Source organism: Ochotona princeps, chromosome 2 (genome assembly GCF_030435755.1).
Source record: "Ochotona princeps isolate mOchPri1 chromosome 2, mOchPri1.hap1, whole genome shotgun sequence".
Taxonomy (NCBI): domain Eukaryota; kingdom Metazoa; phylum Chordata; class Mammalia; order Lagomorpha; family Ochotonidae; genus Ochotona; species Ochotona princeps.
In genome coordinates, this window is record NC_080833.1 from 51,411,575 (window position 1) to 51,433,258 (window position 21,684).

The following is a 21,684-nucleotide window of genomic DNA, read 5'->3' on the forward strand; positions in this document are numbered from 1 at the left end:
TTTAAAGCATTATAAGCATATCATTACAAGTCAAACTGCTGATTTCCTGGTTTGCTGTCTGTAGTCAGTAACTGGTAATTTTTTAAAGTTTATTTATGTTTATTTATTTGAAAGGCAGAGTGACAGAGACAGAAAGCTTAAGTGAGACACAGATTTTTCCATCTCTCCCCCAACTGCTCACAACAGTCAAGGCTGGGCCAGGCTGAAGCCAGGTGTCTGGAAATACATCCAAGTCTCCCATGTAGGTGTCAAGGAGCCTGGCACTTGAGCCATTATCTGCTGCCTCCCTGATGTGCACCAGCAGGAAGCTGCACTGGAAGTGACATAACTACAACAAGACCCAGGTACTCTGACATGCGATGCAGGCATTCCAAGCAGCAATTTGATCCACTACACTGGTGTGCCACAAAACAGTAGGCTTTTATTCCTATAACTAATACGGTTAATGAGTTTTCATCAAAAATAATCACTAATATAAAACTTACCGGGCCAGCATGTGGCATAGCAGGTAAAGCCATCACTGGTGACACCAGTATACTTACTATACAACTGCCAGTTCAAGTCTCCACTATTCTATTTCCCACTCAGCTCCCTGCTAATATGCCTGGGAATCAGCGAAAAGTAGCCTTGGTGCTTATTCCCCTGCAACCGATGTAGGAAAGCCAGGATGAAGTTCCTGGTCCCTTCAGCCTGGCCCAGCCCAGGTCATTGTGGTGACTTAGGGAGTGAACCAGTAGATGGCAGATCTCTCTTTCCATAACTTGGCCTTTCAAATAAATTAACGAATATCTTTTTAAAAATAGAATAGCTATGTCTCTGAACAGTATCTAACTTACAGCAATGGCTCAATAAATACATAAACCTGAGGCCAGGATTATGGCATGGAAGATAAAACTGCCACCAGCTACACTAGCATCCCTCTGGGTACCAGTTTGAGCACCATCTGCTCCACTTCCAATACAAGCTTTCTGCTAATGGCCTGCAAAAAACAGTGGAAGATGGCTCAAATACTTAAGTCCTGTTACCACATGGGAAATCCAAATGCAACTCGTTGCTCCAAGCTTTGGAGCGGTCATTGTAGCCATGTGGGGAATGAACCAGTGGATGGAAGACCACTCGCTCCTTCTGTCTCTTTCCTTTCTTCCCTCTCTGTAACTAGACCTCTCAAGGAAATAATTAAATATTTTTAAAAATACATATTCATTTCTACTAAAGGGAACAAAGTAAGTTAACCCACATAATTACTGAATATCTGTTTCAGTGCCCATTTCTAGAATACATTCCTACATTTTCACATAATAAGGACTTCTAAATGTAAAAATCCCAAATTTCATTAAATTCTGAAAGTAAAGTTTCAAAGTTGACTAGGAAACCACTTATCTAATATCCCATAACACCCTCTCCCAACTCGGACTTCAAGACACTGTGAGGTAACACCAAGTAAGACATGAGACTACTGATGGAACCTACCTGCTGACTCCTATCTTTCTACCTTTCCATCATGCCCTCGTCAGAAGTGTACTTAAAATGTGCTACTTACTGCGGTGTGATGGGATATATTGCTGACAATGTTGAGGTTTTTGAGCAATTGGGGAGAACCGCTGTACTGCCCAGAGATCTGCTTCCTAACTTCAGCTGCCACCGTTCTGTAACAAAGAAAGCAAACACATTACTTATATATTTTAATTCCTTAAATTGAATACATATACTTGAATTAAAGGCTGATTTAAAGAACAAAATCTCAGTATATCATTAAGGCCATAATTTCATAAAATACCTCAAGAAAATTTTTCAAGCTTATAATTGCACTAGAGTATCTCTACAATGCTGAAAGCTACTATCAACAGCTAAGTTATATAAGGTGTTTCTTGATATGATAATGCAGGGATATACTATAACCTATGAAAGAACTAGGAACTACAAAAAGACGTATACATTAAAACATGCATACATACAGCTGGCATTACAGCAGGTGAAGCCGTTTCCTGCAACACCCACATTCCATATCAGCACTAACTCAAGTTCTGGCTGTTCCAATTCCCATCCAACTTCCTGCTAATATGTTGGAAAAGCAGGAGTCAGCCCAAGTCCTTAGGCCCCTGATACCTACATGGCTCCTGTTAGAGCCTGGCCCAGTCCCAGCTGCAGCCATTTTAGGAGTAATGTAGCAAATAGCAGGTCTCTTTCTCATTTTCTGTCAATCTCAGTCTCTCATCCTTTCAAACCTTTCAAACAAATAAATCAACTTTCATAAAAAAAAGTAAAATATACAGGGTTTAAAATACATTAATTCTAAAATAATTCACAAACAAATCAAGACACAAGAATTAGAGGATAGACATTTGTCACAGCAATTAGAGACACCTGTATTCCAGCTAGTCCAGCTTTCTGCTAGATGCACCCTTGGAGTCAACAGGTCATGCCAGGTACTTGGGTCCCTGCCACCCACCTGGGAGACCCAGATGGATTCCTGAGCTCCCAGGTTTGGCCTGGCCCAGATCGTACTGTTACAGACATTTGGTAGAGTAACCAGTAGATGGAAGATCTGTTTTCTCTCTCCTCACCCTCTCCCTATCTCCCCCTCTTTACTTCTCCTATTTAAAATATAAATGAAATTTTATTCAAAAACACCCCTTTTATTTCTAGCATTAATAACTCCTCATTCATATCCCAGAAAACTATACCCTGTTTTTGCTTAACCAGCAGAAAATCCTTGTATCATGACGTTAATAGCTGTCTATAATGTGACCTTAATTTACTCTCTAGCCTTACATGTCCTTCCCCAAATTTCTGTCAATGAATCAAAGCTGCTTCCAGGGATGTTATTTCCTTCCCACATCTATCAACCCAATTCTTAACTAGTTTTAAAGGTAAGACTCAAACACCAGAATCTTCATGCAAGTTTCCTGGCTCATGACAGCTAAAAATAATACCAATCTTCTTTAAAACTCCTAACACATTTATCATAACTTGAAATGTCTTCCTCCCTAGTTATTTTTTTCTATGTCACATATGTTCTATAAAAACAGAGGCAGTGGTTGCATTTGTTTTTTCTAAAATATTTAACATATGGCATTTAAAACAGGTGAATGTTTAGTCCTGTGAAATGTATAGCATTACCGAACTTACTGGCAAACGAATTAAACCACAAAATCATTACCAGCACTTAATAATCAAATCTTTATTTACCAGAATTACAGTTTGGATGTTTCAAGATTTCAAAAGTGTTGTTCAATTACCAAAATAAACTATAATATTCAGTAAGTGATAAAGGTAGATTTACAGAAAGAAGGAAAGACAGAGGAAGAGAGATCTTCCACCTGTTGATTCACTCCCCAAATGGCCTCAAAGGCTAGAGCTGAGACCAGTCAAGCAGAGGAGCCAGGAGCTTCCTCCAGGTCTCTTATGCGAATGCAAGGGCCCAAGGACCTGAGTCATCCTCTGCCACTTTTCCAGTTAATTAAGCAGGAAGCCGGATTGGAAGTGGAGCAGCCGAGACACAAACTGGTATCTATGGGATGCCAGTGTTTGCAGATGACTAACCTGTTAAGTCACAGCACTGGTCCCAAAATAAATAAATCATTTTTAAAAATATGTATACTCAAATTCTGGTAGACTTTTTCTAATTTGCTTTTTTTTATTGGAAAGCCAGATTTACAGAGAGAAGAAGAGACAGAAAGATCTTCCATCTGCTGGTTCATTACCCAAGTTGCTGCAACAGCCAGAGCTGAGCTAATCCAAGGTCAGGTGCCAGGAGCTTCTTCGAGGCCTCCCATGTGGGGGCAGAATCCCAGGGCATGCTAGGAAGATGCATTCTGCAAAGATGCAGAAGATGATCAAAGTATGTGGGTCTCTGCCACTCACTGGAGAGATCCCGACAGAGGCCCAGGCTCCTGTCGCTGGCTGAATCCTGCCCCAGAGGCTCCAGGTTTGAGGCCTAAACCAGCAGAGGGAAGATTTGTGTCTCTTTCCCCTCCTTTCAAATAAATTAAAATTGTACTTAAAGAAGAGAAAAAGAATTTGAATTAAAATTTTTTGAAGTCATACATTGGTGTCTCACATCACCCACTCTGTATGAAAGTTTTTCAGACCCCTCTTATATCCCGAAAATCTTCTCAACACCATGTGGTAAATTCAGAATGATTTGAGTCTCTGAGGCACTGTGGCAAACTGCAAAGCTTACCAGAACCAGACAAGCACATGGATAGAGACAGTGCGAGATGAAAGGGCTTGATGTGGCTGGCTCTGGCCATTTGGAGAACACTGGAAAAAATGAATTTCATGTGAAACGTATCAATTTTTAGAAGCTGGTAACTAGTTCAATGATTTTTTTTTAAAGTCATGGTGTGGTCCAAAACAAGTACATCTGTCGGCTGAGTTTAACTGCAGCTGAACTCAGTAAGAGATGAGGACAAGGATACCCACGTAGAGGCTTCCTCCTGGCTCTGGGACCTTCTCCTTCCTGGGCCCATGCCAAGCATCTTAGGTGATAAGTAAAAGGAATCCACCTTCGTGGCTCATATGCATGCTTCTGCCACTTCAACAGGGAGGGTCTTTCTTACATACTCTGCTCTATCCCTAATAGCCTGAGCTACTTCTTATTGTCAGATTCTGGGTGCCAGAGCTGAACACAAAGACTCTACCTGCCCCCCTTTTTTGATGCTTTATGTATTTGAGAAGCATACACGCCTCAATTTGCTGGCTCACTCCTCAAATGCTGCCCTCAAAGCAGGGAGGGAGGCGGAAGTCAGGAGTACAGAGGCCAGGAACTCAATCTAGATTTCCCACAAGGGTGACAGGAGCCCCATCATCTGAGTTATCACTGCTGCCTCCCAGGGTCTGCATCAGCAGGAAGATGGGGTGAGACTCCACTCTTAACTACAGCTCCTTTGATCTGTTACAGGAGTCCTTGGCAGAAATAAATTAGAACACACTCATATGCTTACATGTGTGTGTATATGTATAATTTTTTTACAGATTTTTTTTATTGGAAAGTCAGATGTACACAGAGAAGGTGAGACAAAGAGAAAAATCTTCCATCTGCTGGTTCATTACCCAAGTGGCAACAACGGCAGGAGCTGAGCTGATCTAAAGCCAGGAGCAAGGAGCATATCCCATGCAGGTGCAGGGTGCCAAGGCTCTGGGCTGTCCTCCACTGCTTTCCCAGGCCACAAGCAGGGAGCAGAAAGGGAAGTGCAGCAGCTGGGATACAAACTGGCACTATATGGGATTCCAGAGCATGCAAAGTGAGGACTTCAGCCACTAGGTTATTGTGCCAGGCCCAGAACACACCCATAGTTAACCAGTCCCTTCTGGCAAAGCCTCTAGGCTATTTCTAGGTTTTGCAAAGATTACCGAACTGCAAGGACAAAAGATTTTGTTTAGACGAAGAATTCTGGGTGATTTTTTTATTCTCTTTTGGGCCTTCTATATTTCCAAGTTCTCTTTTTCAAATGTCTATTTACTTATTTTCATTTTAGTTGAAAGGCTTAGTGAAGGAAGGAGGGAGGAGAAGGATGGGAAAAAGAGACGGATGGATTGATGAACGGATGGAAGGAAAGAAAGAAAGAATGAATGAATGAAAAAAAGAAGAACAAGAGAGAGCTTTGATCCGCTGGTTTTGGCCACAACAGCCAGGGTTGGATCAAGCCAGAGTCAGGAACCCGGAACTTAATCTGGGTCTCCCACATAAGTTTACTTGAATTCTTGCCTTCATCTGTGTTACCTTGAGGAGTGTGCAGGAAGCTGGATCAGGAGAGGAAGAGCCGGGACTCAAACTGAGCACTCAGATACGAAATCTGGAAGTCATGGTGGTTCTATAACCACCACACCAAATGCCTACCTCAGTATTTCCAAATATTCCACAGAAATACATTATACTATTTTATAACCAAGGCAAAAAACACGAATTTATAGATAAATATCAAAAATCAAATAAATTGCCCAAGCTTCTGAAAGATTGAGTTTGGGTTTGAACTGAGATCAATACAGTCCTAAGGCTTCCTTATGAACTATGAGAAAAGCCCCAGCTCTAACCACCAGGAAGTGGCAGAAAAAAAGATAAAGGGCAAAGGAACTGATTCAGATCAGCTAGATGGAAGATGCTGTCTAACCTAAGCTCAAGGAAGCCCGAATCCACACTATTCCTTATTATAATGTATTACCATAGCAAAAGACATCTCCCTACACACACCCCTTGAAACTTATAACTGCAATGACAACCTACATAAAAAGTGACCACATAAGGAAGAAAAAAAAAGAGTTGGATTCCCAAGTCCTAGAAGTTGCTGTCTCCTTTTCAGAAATAAGATGACTACTGCAACTAGATATTATCCATTTATCAAGCCCACAAAGGGTTCCAAAACAATGCAGGGGCCTGATCTCTCTTTGAGTGGCAAGCTGTTTACCACTTTCTTTAACAAAACCCTCCTATTTTTGTTATCTATTCCTGAAGCTAAGGGCTGCCCTGGAGATCCACGAAGGGTCTCTATTGATGAGATATTGTTCCCATAGAAGCAAGTTTCTTTGGAAAATTGTTCTAACTATTGTTCATATTTGCGATTTCTCAATCTTCTAAAACCTAACTTATGAAGCCAGTTAAAGACACTCAGTGAAAACACCTGTGTATCTACTAGCATATTAATCAGAACATTATAACACCCACCACCACCATTATGATTTGTCTCCTATCTTTATTGGGTGGCTAGATAAAGCTCAGACCTGAGGTGCTATCTGGCACTATCTTTGTGTCATTCATAAGTTAGCCTTTATTAAAACCATTAGGAGGGGCAGGTCCTGTGGTATAGTGGATAAAGACACTGCCTGCAGCGCCAGCATACAATTATGGGCACTAGTTCAAGTTCCAGCTGCTCCACTTTAAATCAAGTTCCCTGCTAATGCACCTGGGAAAACAGCGTAAGATAACGCGCTTGCTTGCACCCTTGCAGCTACACTGGAGACCTGGGAGAAGCTCCTGGTTCCTAGCCACTGGCTTCAGACCAGCCCAGCTCTGGCTGTTACGCCCATTTGGGAAGTGAACCAACAGATGAAAGATGTCTCTATTTCTCTCTACCCCTCCTTTGTAACTCTACCTTTCAAATAAACAAAACAAAAAAAAAATTTAAAGAAATCAGTGAGAAACACAGAGGATTGTACCACAGTAACCACTAACAATACAATAAAACAAAAACATGCAGATTGGTATGTAAAGCAAAAGAACAAAAATAGTCTTCCTGAATGTGGGGATTAAAAAAAAATTACAGACAACTGAATTAAAAAATAAGTGTGGGGAAAGGCATCTAGCCTAGAGTTAAGGTATCCACGCCTTATTGGAGAGTGCCTGGGCTCAATATCCAGCTTCCACTTTCTTTTTAAAGATTTATTTTATTTTATTTTTTAATGTACAGAGAGAAGGAGAGACAGAGAGGAAGATCTTCCATCCGATGATTCACTCTCCAAGTAACAACAGCCAGTGCTGTGCCGATCCAAAGCCAGGAGCCTGGAGCCTCTTCCGGGTCTCCTTCGTAAGTGCAGGGTCCCAAGGTATTGGGCTGTCCTCAATTGCTTTCCCAGGCCACAGGCAGCCATCTGGATGGGAAGCAGGGCTGCCGGGGTTAGAACCAGTGCCTAAGATGAGGACTTAAAGTGCTAGGCCTTGGTGCCGGGCCCTAGCTCCCACTTCTGAAAGCAGCTTTTTCCTAATGCAAACTCTGGGAAGTAACACAGACAGCACAAATGCTTCAGTTCCTACCACCCTTGTAGGAGACCTAAAGTAATTTGACACCAGTCAGGGTTTATTGTGGACGTGTGGGGAAGGAACCAGCGGACAAGAATGCTCCCTCTCTCGGTCTGAATCTCAATTGTACTCTGTGCCACGCAGATAAAAGATTTTTTTGAATAGGTGAAGCTAATGTATGATTTTTTTAAAAAATTGAGATCTTGTATACTTGTACACTAACATTTAAGACACAGTTCCTTTTCTGGGTGAGCAGTGGAATAAAAAAGATGTATGTCTCAAGAAATCCAACTGGAACTATTTTGGAATAACATTTCAATCAAATATTTAAAAAGCACCGCAGCAAGCCAATTTGACTGTTTCCAATACCGTCGTACACAGAATTTCACTATATCCCAATTTCTGACACTAAAAAAAAAAAAGAAAACTCCTACCTTATGAAACAAACTACAGAAAAACATTCAAACATTCAGCTTTTGAAATATAAACACTGACCTGAACTACACAATTTTAAAAAAGAGGGCTAGGGCCCGGCGCGGTGGCCTCCCGGCAACTCCACTTCCCATCCAGCCAGTCGAGGACAGCCCAAAGCCTTGGGACCCTACACCCAGATGGGAGACCTGGAGGAAGTTCCTGGCTCCTGGCTTTGGATCAACGCAGACCAGCCATTGCAGCTGCTTGGGGAGTGAATCATCAGACGGAAGATCTTCCTCTCTGTCTCTCCTCCTCTGTGTATATCTGACTTTGTAATGAAAATAAAATAAATCTTTAAAAACAAAGAGGGATAGGGCCCAGAGTGATGGTGCAATAGGTAAATCTTCACGCTGCAAGCACCAGGATCCAATGAGTGCCACTTTGTGTCCCAGCTGCTCCATTTCCCATCCAGCTCCCTGGTTACGGCCTGGGAAAGCAGTAGAGGATGGCCCAAGTCCTTGAGACCCTGTATCCATGTGGGAGATCAGGAAGAAGCCCATAGCTTCTGGCTTCTGATCCACCACCATTGTAGCCACTGTGGAGTGGGTAAGCAGATGGAAGATCTTTCCTTCTCTCCTTCTCTCTGTAATTCTGATCTGCCTTTCCAATAAAAATATTACTCCACCTGCTCCTCTTCACAAAAAAAAAATACTACTTAAAAATAAAGAGGGCTAAGTAAAAATCTATACAGTAAAAATTTAATCTTCCCCAAAGATAGTTATCTTTAATTCCAATCTTTGCTAAAAACAATGCTAAAATGTTTAACCAAAAAGCACAAATTATATATGATGGTTGCCATGGTTACAGGAGGAAGGCAGAGCTTGCTTCAAATCTGGTATGTCACTCTGACCTCAGAGTGAATCCTGGAAAGGACAGCAGAAGGCCGGCACGCCCCTGAGGCAGTATAGCCACTGCTGCACCAATGACAGGCACAAGTCAATATTCCTCACCAAATAAGGACCAAAGCGACACCCACTTTAGCTTCCGTGTCAAGAGGGGTTTAAAAACTTCTGCACATAACTTCCCTCACCTTTCTGTTCCTTTGCAGCCCCTTCTCCATATCACTCTCTTCGCTGCCATGAACAGGATTTCTCTGATTAAAGGCCATCTATATTCTTTTCTATATTCGGCTGATGTGTTCCTTCACGTATGGTTGCCGAATCTAACATTTTGGTGCATTGGCCAGGAAAAGGAGCCATTGAGCCAACCCCTGCCTGCAAGGTTGAGATTCCTCCCTCTCAGAACTCCAGCCCTCTCGGACCTCCTCCAGCCACCTCCAGCCACTTCCAGAGACCTCTGTCCATCACGGACCAGGAGGTAAGCCCTTTCCTTGACAAGCCTCTCCAGTTCTGAAAAGTCCCCTTTGTTTTCTTTTGGACTGCCGAGTCGTGCGCACCCAGTCTCCCATTTCAAACCTTTTGCGAGCTGAGAGACTTCTCTCCTGCACTGATCCTTCGACTCTGGAGTCCTCAGTGATTTCCAGAGACATCTGACTGATCTGCCCTTCCTGTCCGGGAACCAGGTTTCCTCCTAGGCCGAACTCTGAGGCGGGGATGCCTTCCTTGCATTCGGACTAGCCACGGGGTACTTTGTTGGAACAGGATGGGCAGTGCTAAATTGAAGGCACATTTTTACTTTAATAGCCTCACTGATTTGGGCAACTTCTGTCACCGCCAGGACAAATGGTCTGGGATGCCAGATGTGATAGCCAGAGGAAGCTTCATTCACGTCCCTCTCTTCGTTCCTCTTGCTCTGTTCCCCAAGTTCTCCTGGCTAAGACCAAACCTCCTTACCCTTCTACAGGTTTCTTGGATCCACACCTGATCATAACATTCTCTGAACTGCCTGAACTTCTAGGACTCACACCCGTTCCCACTTTACCCCTCTGCAGTCTCCTGCTTCAATGCCCCATATCCTTCATTGCCATCGCTGCAGCAAACATCATCTTCGAGTTCCTCTGTGATGCGGTTTTCCCGGCCCCTTATTTCCACCTTTAGCCTGCAGGTCCAGTCTTCCAATCTGTTTCTCTCCACCCCATTTCTGCCGGCAATGCCCCTGGGCCAAGCAATGCCTCCAACCTTCCCACCAGTGCCAAACCCTGGGCAAATGGACTGGCTTGCCTTTCTCCTCCATGTGGCAGGACCCTGTCTGCCATCTTGCTTTTTTCTCTCTCTTTCAAACTCCTGTCTGAAGGTCTCTGTTTGCTCTCCCCACTGGGGATCTGAGCTGCCACACTCACCTCGTCAGACTTCAACTTGGATTACTTGTGAAGAAAGCGTTGCAGACTCAGCCATTGCTGACCCCCCATAATGCTTCAATCAGATTAATGGTAGTCTACTATTCCTTGCAGCTGACAGTGAGTGTGACCTCTTCCCCTCTGCTGTTACCCTCCCTGAAAACCCGAGGTTATGTTAATCCCATCACCTTGGGTACAGGACCTTCCAGCTAGGCTGGAAACTTCAAAGCACCTTACAGAGTCGCCACTTGGCTGGCTCAAAAAAAATCTCAAAATCAGGCACACCAATTAATTCTCTTCTGCAAGGGGTTCTGACTGAAAACCAATTAGTCAATGATTCTATTTGGCCTACAAATTCTCCATACTACATAACTTACATCACTGCAATGGCGAACAATCAGAGATTGCCTGTGCTTAAGCCTAAGCCTTGTTTTTTCTCCATTCTCATCCTCTGCCTAAACTCTCTCTAGCTCTGCTGCAGCCACAGTGGCTGTGGATTCTACCCTTTTTAACTTTTTTTCCTCTTTTGTTTACCTCACCACCCCTTAGCTGGGAGGAGCAGAGTAAAAGATAAGCTAATAAACAACCATCTAAAAGAAAAAAAAGGAAAAATAGAAAAAGGGAAAAAAAAAAAAAACTGTTACTTGCCAAACTTGTTCTGCAACTTGATTTAATGTTTATATATCAAAATAACCTGGTATAGAATTATTCCAAAGCATGAGATAAACCCATGTGCTCTTATCACTTCTTTTACACAGTATTTCCAGGTTAAAGCATGTTACAGAAGTGATAGCTAGCTTATTAGGCCAAAGAGCCTAACTATCTCCTCATGGGCATTACCTTGAAACTGTCCGGATGTGCCTGTGATTACAAATTTCCAGCTCAGTCCATTAAGGAATTTAGGGATAGAATTGAGCATGCTCTTGGCTGACATCCCAAAGATTACCTCTGTGGCCGATCTTACCAGAGGCCCAGAAGAACTAGGCAGCAGGAGGCCTATTAATGCAGCTTTATACAGTAACCTATACTCTCTCTTTTTTTATATCTTTACTTTGGTGCTGTTTTTTTAATGTTTAATAATCTTACTTAGTTGATTAGGGTACAAAGGGTCAAGGGTTACAGGATGAAAGTGGGTAACACCATTGTTTCCATACTAATATTATCAGTTTTTTCCAAGTATCTGGGGTCAAGGGAGAAACTAAGGGAAAAGCCCCACCCAGCCTCCCACCAGCTCCAGATCCCCAATGTGAGGTGCACTCCAAGGGTCCTGCTCAAGCAGTTTTGATTGTTCAACAGTTTTGAATTGCTGCCAAGCTCACCCTTTCAATTGCAATGAAACCTATTCAGAGTCCACTGGCTGACATAGTCTCTTCATGGTTGGGGTTCTGAGATCAGCAGTTCAGTTGGAGGGATCTCCCAAGAAACTTCATCTGAGATGATCCCAAACCTGATTCTTGTGTGAGTTTGCCAGTACAGGGCTGGCACAGTCCGTCGCCCCAGTCAGCTTATGCACTTGCTGGTCGTTGCAATTGCCGGGTCAGTCCTGTTTCTAGCCCTGTCTTCCACTTGAACCAATGGGTGTTGTAGTCCAGCTCGATCCTACCCACTTCATACTCGGTCCTCACACAAACCAGTGGGAGCTGCAGCCTGGTTGGGGCAACTCCCTATACCCCCCACCAGTTCTGTACACTACCCTGGTTCCCATGCTTGCCAGTATGTACCGCAGGCTTGTTCAGTCTGTTCCACTTGCCATTTAGCTCTTGTACTTGTCAATGGGCATTGAAGCCTAGTTCAACCCAACCAACCCACTATCCAGCCAACACACATACTGGCAGGTGCCTTTCTGCCTAGCCACCCCTGCCCCTGTCCTGGTTTTCGTGCTCTCCAGGGGAGTGGTTACCCACGAGGGAAGTGCCCACTCTCTCCCTACTAGGCCTCTCCAACTCCCAGATTATGCACTCTCCAGGTGGTTCTGGCATTGGACTTGACAGAATTAGCTCCCAGTGCCAGCCTCTGCCAGCTGATGCTGAGACAAAGTCCAACCATCCCTCACCCACTCTAATTTTTGCTTGCACCAGTTGGGACAGTCAGCCCACCCTGTCCCTTCCCTTATCTAGCTCACATGAGGCCCACAGATGTTTCAGCCCTACCTGATCTGATCTGCCCCCATCCCAACTCACGCTCTCCAATGGGAGTAGGTGTCCAGGAGTGGAGCCCACATTCCCCTGCAGGCTTTGCCTCCTTCTCCTGGTTCTCACGTGTTCTGTTTGGGCGCTGCAACCACATCTGGTATAGCTCCTCTCACCTTGGTATTCCTTAATGTGCACTGGTATGTGTCACAACCGAACCTAGCTTGACCCACACTCTGTTCTGGTGCTAGGATTCACCAATGGGTTATGTGAACGGGTTCAGCCTGGTCTGCCTCCAACCCATGCTAAATGTACGCCAGTGGGATAATTTCCATAGCCTGTTCTGGGCTGTTTCCTATCATGCTTCTTGCGCTTACGGGCCGGGTCTGTGTCCCGCCAGAGTGGTTGCCCAGGCTCCTCCTTCAAAACCTCTCCCAATGCCAGATCTTGCGCATACCAGGAGGTCCATGAGCCAGCCCTACTCAGTTCACCTCCTGTCCTAGCAGGAACAGTGGCTCTTCCTAACTGGCCTTCAACCCAATCTGGTTCTTGCTGTTGGATGTTTCAGCCCAACCACGGCTCGTCCATACCCACATACAGCTCACACATGGCTCAGTAGGGGCTGAGACCTAGGCTAGTCCCTCCCGCATCTACCCTGGCCCTCCAGAACACCAGAAGGTGTTGGAGTCTGGCCCGGTTTGGTATGTCCAGTCCCAGTCCACACTGCCAAGGGAGACTACAACCACATCCTGATCAGAACGCAGCCCCTATTCCAGCTCCGTGCTCCTTGGTGAGAACCTCAACCCAGCTAGGGTGTCCCCTTAGCTCCCCAACCAGGCCTGTTCCCAGCCTTAGATCACGTGCAGTGGTTGTTCTGACTCAGCTTGGCTTAACCCCTCACCTGTCCTGGCCCCTGCCTTAGATGCTGCGGCTTAGCATCCCTGGGTCACACAGATCAGTAGGTACAAGGGCCTACTCGGCATGACATGTGCTCCAGCCCAATTTCTGTTCTTTCTTGTGAGTTGAGGTTTGCTTGGCCCTGCTCATTCTTCCCCTTCCAGTTGCAGCCCAGCCCACCCCACATCCTGTTTTAGGATGCATATTTGGGTGCTGCTGCCTTGACCTACCCAGACTGTTGTGGATTCCTTTACCAGTGAGTGATGGCAGGTGCCATGGTCACACTAGCTTAGTCCATCACAACCCCAGCTTGCGAGTTAACCTGCAGGACTTGTAACTTCCACAGGGTAGGGCTCACATAACCCCACAGACTTTACCCCCTGACCAAGTTCTCTTGCGTGTTGGATAGTGTCTTGACTCTGCCAAATGAGAAGAGTCCACTGTTCCACCACCCAGTCAGGTAATGGTACCTAGCCCTGCCAGACAGGCCCCCTTCCATAGCTTTGGTGTGGACTGGTGTGTGGCCGTCAGTGATGCTCTCTGCTAACAGCCCATCTCTGGATTCCTAATTGGGCTGGAATCAGTGTGACCCAAATTATCTTATAGATACTTCCCTCCAAACCACCAGGTCTCAGTCCCCACGCATGAGAGAAAGTTTCATGACCCTGTTACTGTGAATCACCCAGAATTCATCTCTCATTTACACTAAAACTCACCATATTCATGGGTGTCCTTAAGCAGCAACTACATATCTTAAAAACCCCAGAGTTTGCCTCTGGGCAGACAGCAGGCAAAGCCTGGCACCATTTGGTGCACTGCCCGTCCAAGGCTGAGGACTCTTTCACTGCCTTCCAGCAGTGTCTTTGGCTTGAGTCTCCAGCATTGGGTCCAGCCTGGCAGGGGCACCCCTCACAGCTGCCACACTGCAGGGAGCTGCAGTTGTCCCCAACCCCAAGGCCGGAACCCCTCAGTAACCTATTCTCAAAGAGACCTGGCAAGGCCAGAATACCCTCGAGTAGCACCTGCTTGCAATGTGGGAAGTCAGAAGATTGGGCAACCTGCTACCCATGATAGAAGTGACTTTAAAAAAACAAAACGAAAAAAAAAAAATCCTGTCGGCTCTGCCAAAAGCCAGGTCAATAGAAATGGAACTTGCCCTATGGGTTAGAGAATTCCTGGGTCAGAACCATGTCAGGCCTCAACCAGACAGCCCTTCACTCTGCCCAGTTCCCAAAGCATCCATCATTGTGGAAGGATAGCCTAGGGCAATAGCAACAGCACAGGTAAAGTTATATATTTCATCTAGATATACTTTCTGTTCTGTACCAGCCTTATTTTCAGGCCAGCTAATGGGAGTCAATGGGATGCCTCCCCCTAGTTTCACACTTCCTTTAGGATGTCTCTTCCAGTATCCCACGTGAAGAGATAGATGGTCCTGGCCCTCACATAACACCTGGGCAGCCTTAATAGCCACCTAATTATCAAACCTGCCAACTTCTGGATTTGGATAACAGCAGAACTTTCCTGGGTGCCTGCACACTTAAAGCTCCAGTGCCCATGTGACCTCAGAAACAGTTTTTGCTAGCTGGCACTGTAGTCTTGAAGGCCACTGTCAACTGGAGCCCTGGCTTTACCACAGACTCTTATTTGCTCCTGCTCAGCTCAGAAGGGCCAGAACAATCACTCTAGCTCCTGTTAGCAGCCAGAGTCCCCATGAGCAGAGGGAGGGAAAGAGCACAGGACAAAAAGCAGCCCAGACTATCTCCATTAGAACATAGACACTATACCATCAGAAGCATTTCTCTTTCCCACAACCTTATATATGTAATGTTGTTGCTTCTTTCTATATCCTGTTTATTTCTCAAGGTCTCACTAAACAACCTTAACCAATTTTTCATGCATGTTCCAGCCTAACCCTCCTTACAACAAAAGGTTGGGATATTGGAGCTGAGTACAAGTGATCCCAGTTCCCTGCCAAAGCCAAACGGACACTCCATCCAAGAATGGCTGAAATGCGGAGTCTGCACAGAAGGGTAACACCTGCCATGATGATCCATCCACCACCACAGAGGCACCCCGCCCCCCAAAGCTCCTCATCAAAACAAACCCTCAGACACTACATATTCCAGAGAGCTTCAGGAAGAATTCAAGCCATCTTTTCAAAAGGACTTTTGATAAGTAATTCCTCCCTCCATTCCTGTGTCATCCACTTAAATGTAACATTTTTTCTAACCAAACCATTAACCAGCTTCTTTTGCAGGGCTAGGAGTCTTCCATTACTCCCCCACCAGGTTGAAACCACCTCCAAGAGAACACTGCACCCAAACTGAGCTCGAAGAAGCCGTGGAGGAGAACAACACTTCTTTTCCTTTATATAAAACAAAAGCGAGGAATGTGAGGTGTGATTCCAACATCTCATCTTGGTCCCGGTGCCACTTCCTGCCTCCCCTTTTCCACGCTACTCCGGTTATCTACTGATGAAATGTAACCTCACGTCTTACCTGAGACCTTTACCCACCGTCCTCTCCCAGTCCCTTCCCTTAACCCTGCCTCACTCCTTCCACTTCCCCCGACCCCCAACCTTTCACTCTTGCCCACAGGCCCTCAGCTCCTGTCTCCTACCTAAAGAAGGCTTGCGGAACTGGCCTCTACACTCATCTGACCTCACTTTCTTTATGCATGGCAGCTCAGTGCGGGGCCCTCCTCAACCCAGGACCTCCTCAACCCAGGGGGATGAGAATGACCAGAGGGCTGGATCTTCAGGGGTGACAAGATAACACTATCTTCTCCTGATGCCCTACCCCTCCTCACTGATATCCACAATTCTCTACATAAGAGACCTGACTCATTATTTTGGTGTCTTACCCCATTATTCACACACCCTAATATACGCAGAATTCTCAGACAAATTCATGCTTCATGCCCAATTTGCTCACAGGGAGCACTTAAACCAAGAGTGCCCATTCACCAACTCAGAGGCCACCAACCAGGTGATGACTGGCAAACAGATTTCATCCATATACTCAACACACAAAAAAATCCCATTACTTACTTACCCTGGCTGACACCTTTTCAGGTTGGGTGGAGGCGTTCCCAACAGCCAAGGAAACATTAGCAGTGGTGGATACCCTACTTAAACACATTGTTCCCAGGTTTGGTTTGCTTCTATCCATCCAGTCTGCCAATGGGCTGGCCTTCATTTCACAGATCACTCAACAGATTTCAGAGGCCTTACACATCACCTGGAAACTCCATATCCCACACCATACTGTCCCGTCATCAGGAAAGGTGGAATTATCAAGGACCGCCTCACAAAATTATCCTTGGAGCTCAGATTCTTGCAGGTAGATTTACTCCCCCCTGGGCCCTAATGCATATCAGGGCCACCCCTCATAAGCCCCTTGGATTGAGCCCATTGCAGCTGATGTATGGCCAACCCTTCCTAGTTACCCACTAGTTCCCTACAAAGTCTCCTCCCTTGGCTAACTATTTACCTTATCTAACTCTCATTCGCAAGCTTCTCAGAGAACCCGCAGACTAGTGCCTCCCGCATTCTGACCTAAACTCGTCGATGGATCCGGACGCCCTTCCTCTCCAACCAGGACACTGGTTCTGTTCAACTCTTCATCCAGACTCACTTCAGCCACACACAGTAGTTCTCACCACATCCCCTGCAGCCAAACTTCTTGGCCACACCTCCTGGCACCATCTCTCTCACCTCAAACCTTTCCATGCCACTACCTCGTCTCATTGGAAGGTCCAACAGTCGGAGCCTACCACACTAACCTTTAAACACCCTACCTCCAATCCTACTAATAATTCTCCTCTACCTCCCTTTAACTAAACAGACTCAATAATTTGCACAATTCAGACAGAAACTCTGGTCTTGATATCTGGGGATCCCCACTCATGTCATGGCTTATTCCACTGCTCACTCCAGTAGTAATTTAGGTCTCTTATTAACTATTGCCCCTTGTTTCCTAAGGTTCATTCAGGAGAAAATCTGTGAAGCCTCACCGATCACCTTGAACCAAATGCTGCTCCACCTCTGCACTCTAGTGCCCATGGAACCTCTTCTGGACCTTGCCTAGGAACAACACCCCTCTTCAGCAGGGAGTAGCTTGACTGACTTCATCACCCCTCTTTCCTATTATCCTGGTCTAAACTGCAAATAATTAGCTGCTAAACCCAGTTTACTATCACTCTTAAATACTTCTGAAGTCTTGGTCTCTTGCCTGCCTTTCCTACAGCATCTACCTATAAATATCACACTAAATGTTCCAAGTCTGAATGCTTTCCCCCTTAGGTCAGGGAGACAGCAAGGAGGACTGCTAGCACCACTTCAATTCTACAGTATCCTGGAGGTTCTAGCAGTGTAATAGGGAAAGAGGAAACAAGAGAGGAAGAAACTAAAGAAAGGAAGAAGTAAAACTGCACTCACAGATAAAATCATCTTGGACACAGAACATTCTAAGGAACCCACCAAGAATTACTAGAACTAACAAATTCAACAAGGTTAGAAGACACAAGTTCCATAATCAAAAATCAAATTTTATTTACATATTGTATCAATGAATAAACCAATGTTTTAATTCCACTCATGACAACAGACAATATTTAGAAAGCTTGTAACAAAAGGATTATAAGACTTCAAAACACTGCTGAGAGAAATCAAATAAGACCCAAATAAATGAAGAGGCACTCTATTTTCAAGAACTAGAAGACTCAATGTTATTCAGATGACAATTCTATGAATTAAACACAATCTATCAAAATATCAGGAAGATTCTTACAGAAATTGCAAATTTTCCATTGACTCAAAAATGTACATGGAAATATACAAAATATCTAGAATAGCCAGAATATTTTTGAAAAGCAGAAGTTGAAAAACTCAGACTTAAAGATTTCAATATTTAATATAAAGAACCAATCATTACAATATTGTGGTACTGGGCCCGGCACTGTAGCCTAGTAGTGGTTAAAGTCCTTGGCTTGCAGGCTTGGAATCCCATAAGGGCGCAGGTTCTAATTCCAGCTGCTCCACTTCCCATCCAGCTCCCTGCTTGTGGCCTGGGAAAGCAGTAGAGGATGGCTGAAGGCCTTGGGACCCTGCACCTGCATAAGAGATCCAGAAGAAGCTCCTGGCTCCTGGCTTCAGATAGGCTCAGCTCCAGCCATTGTGGCTACTTGGGGAGTGAACCAGCAGATGCAAGATCTTTCTCCTTCACTCTATATATCTGCCTTTCCAATAAAATAACAATAAAATAAATCTTAATTTAAAAAATGTACTATTGTAAGAATAGACATATAGATCAACAAAACCGAAGTCAGTGCCAAAAAAGAAACACATTTATGGTTGAATATTTTTTTTTCTGTATTTTAATTGACAGATTTGAAAGGCAGAATTACAGAAGAGAAAGACAGATAAACAGACAGGTCTTCCACCCTCAGATTCTCTAACTAAATGGCCACAATAGCCAGGACAAGGCTGGATGGCAGCCAGGAACCCAGGTCTCCCATGTGGGTGCAGGTGCCCAAGGACTTTGGACCATCTTCTGCTGCCTTACTGGGCATATCAATAGGAAAGTTAAATTGGAGGTGGAACAACCGGGTCACAAACTGGTCGCTTACAGGCCCTTACATGATGCTAGAGCTACAGGCGGCAGCTTACCCCACAACACAACATCAGCCCCTCTTCTAGTTCTTTATGAGAGAAATTATATATTGTTGTGAACTGCAGTCACCCTACCAACAGAACTTATTCCTTCTATGTAACTACGTTTTGGTACTTCTATGTATCCCCCACTATTGCTAACCTAGGTAAGCCACTATTCTACTCTCAACTGCTATGAAATAAACTTTTTTAGCTTTCACATATGAAAAAAAAATTGTATTTTTTATACTTGACATTCATTTAAAATAGTATCCTCCAGTTCCACCCTTATTGCCACAAACAACAGGATCTCATTCTTTTTTATGGCTAACATTCTACTATGCATAAATATCATACTATCTTTATCAATTTATCCACTGATAGACATTTCAATTGATTTCAAGCCTTAGGTACTATAAATAGTGCTTCAATAAACACGAGTGCACAGGCTATCTCTCTGGTTGATTTCATTGTGTTTCCCTATGTATCCAATAGTGGGGTTTCCAGTTCTCTGGGGAACCTCCATACTTGGTTGGACTAATTTATCTTTCCACCAACAGCATGTAACAGTTCCACTTTCTCCACGTCCTCATAAGCATGTGCAATTTTTTTTTATCTTGTTCATTGTAACTATCCCAACTAGAGTGACATGGTATCACGGTCAACTAATTTCTTACAAAGGTGCAAGGTACAGTGGCTCAAGGAGTCTTTTCACCAGACTGGGTAACAACTAAACAATCACATTCAAACTATAGATTGAGATCCTCATATTGCACACACACATGCACGCACCCACACACACATCAATGCAAAGTGGAACATAAACTAAAACGAAAGAACTAAAACTTAACATTTTTCAAAAAAAAAAAAAATCTTCATGACCAAGAATTAGGCGAAGAGTCCTAAAACATAAAAATGCTTAAAAATTTTTTTGGTAAATCAGGCCTCAGAAAAGTGAGAAACATTTGTGCCACTAAGGCCACTATTATAAAAATGAAAAGACAACTAAGACAGAAAACATTTTTAAATTATTTATAGACCTAATGGCTAACGTCCTTGCATGCACCCTGATTCCATGTGGGCACCAGTTCACATCCTGGATTTTCCAGTTCTCTTCCAGCTTCCTGCCTGTGGCCTAGGAGAGCAATAGAGAAGGGCCCAAAGTCTTGGGACCCTGCACCCATGTGGGAGACCTGGAAAAGGCTCCTGGCTTTGGATCCTCTCAGCTCTGGCCACTGTGGCCACTTGGGGAGTGAAACAGCAGACAGAAGATCTTTCTCTCTGTCTCTCCTTCTCTCTGCATATCTGTCTTTCCAGTAAAAATAAATAAGTCTTAAAAAAACTCATATATTCCATAACTATATGTATTTTTGAACTATTTTTAAAATGAATCCATAACATACTAAAAACTCTAAAGCAAGTTAATAAAAAATTTTTAAATGAACAAAAGTTCTGAATGGATATCAAAGAAACTATGCAAATAGCCAATCTAGGCATGAAAAATATTTTAGGGAAATGCAAATCAAAATACCACTTTACACTCATTAGAATATCTACAATTAAAAATCTTGGCAAGTAAGTGGAGAAACCGGAACCCTCACACACTGTGAGTGGGAGTGTGAAACAGATCACCTGGAATAATGTAGTAGTTCATCAGAGTTTAACCTGTGACGCAGTTCTACAACAATTAACAAGTTAGGAAAGAACACCTGATCATAAACGTTCCTAGTGACAATTCACAACTCCTCAAAGAAACTCAATGTTCATCAACCAATGAATAAATAATCAAAGTGTGTTATACATAACAGCTTGGGGGTGGGGGTGAGAAATAAGAAGTGAAGGTAAACTGGCACAAGAGAAATTGGAGGGGAATGGAAACGCTCTAATACTGGATTGTGGATGATGATTCACCAAAATTATTTAATTACACATATTAATTAATTTTATAGTATATAAATTATACCTCATAAAACTGTTCAAAAAAATAAGTTCCTTGATGAACTGCTCAATGAAGAAAAAGAAACAGCTTCTTAGAGAAAGAATGATGGCGACAGGAAAGAAGTGGAGCTCCCGAAAAAATTCTGAGCCTTGAGTAAACATTATGAAAATCACTAAACGGTTGATGAGTGAAGAAGTTAGTAGAATTTTTCTGGTGTCATGGCTCCAGATGCAGAATAAGATGTAAGAAAGCAAAGCAATCAAAAATGAAACCCAGGCTCAGGAGTTAACAGCACACTAGGTAAACCACCACTTACGAGGTCCACATCTCACACTGCAGTACCAGTTTGAATCCCAGCTATTTCACTTCCAACCCAGCTACCGCTAAGTACACCCTGGGAGGTAGCAGGTGATGGTCCAAATGTCTGGGCCCCTGCCACCAATGTGGGAGACCCAGTTTGAGTCCCAGGCTCCTAGCCCAGCCTTAATTCTGCAGGCATCTGAGAAGTGAAGAAGTGGGTGGAAGACCCCTATCTCCAGCTGCAGCTCTGCTACTATCAAGTATCACCCTGCCTTTTCAAGTAAAAGAGAATAAACATCTTTCTAACAATTAGGAGCTGGC

General features: G+C 44.0%; 1 protein-coding gene across 4 annotated transcripts in view; it reads right to left on the minus strand.

Annotated features, from left to right (window-relative positions):
- DOCK7 (dedicator of cytokinesis 7) overlaps positions 1–21,684 on the minus strand; it is a 224,280-nt gene that overhangs the window by 186,850 nt on the left and 15,746 nt on the right. For all 4 annotated transcript variants that reach the window (XM_004588728.4, XM_058657374.1, XM_036494308.2 and 1 more), the window contains exon 2: positions 1,541–1,646. In XM_004588728.4, the coding sequence (XP_004588785.3) occupies positions 1,541–1,646 (106 nt within the window). The remainder of the gene's footprint in view (positions 1–1,540; positions 1,647–21,684) is intronic.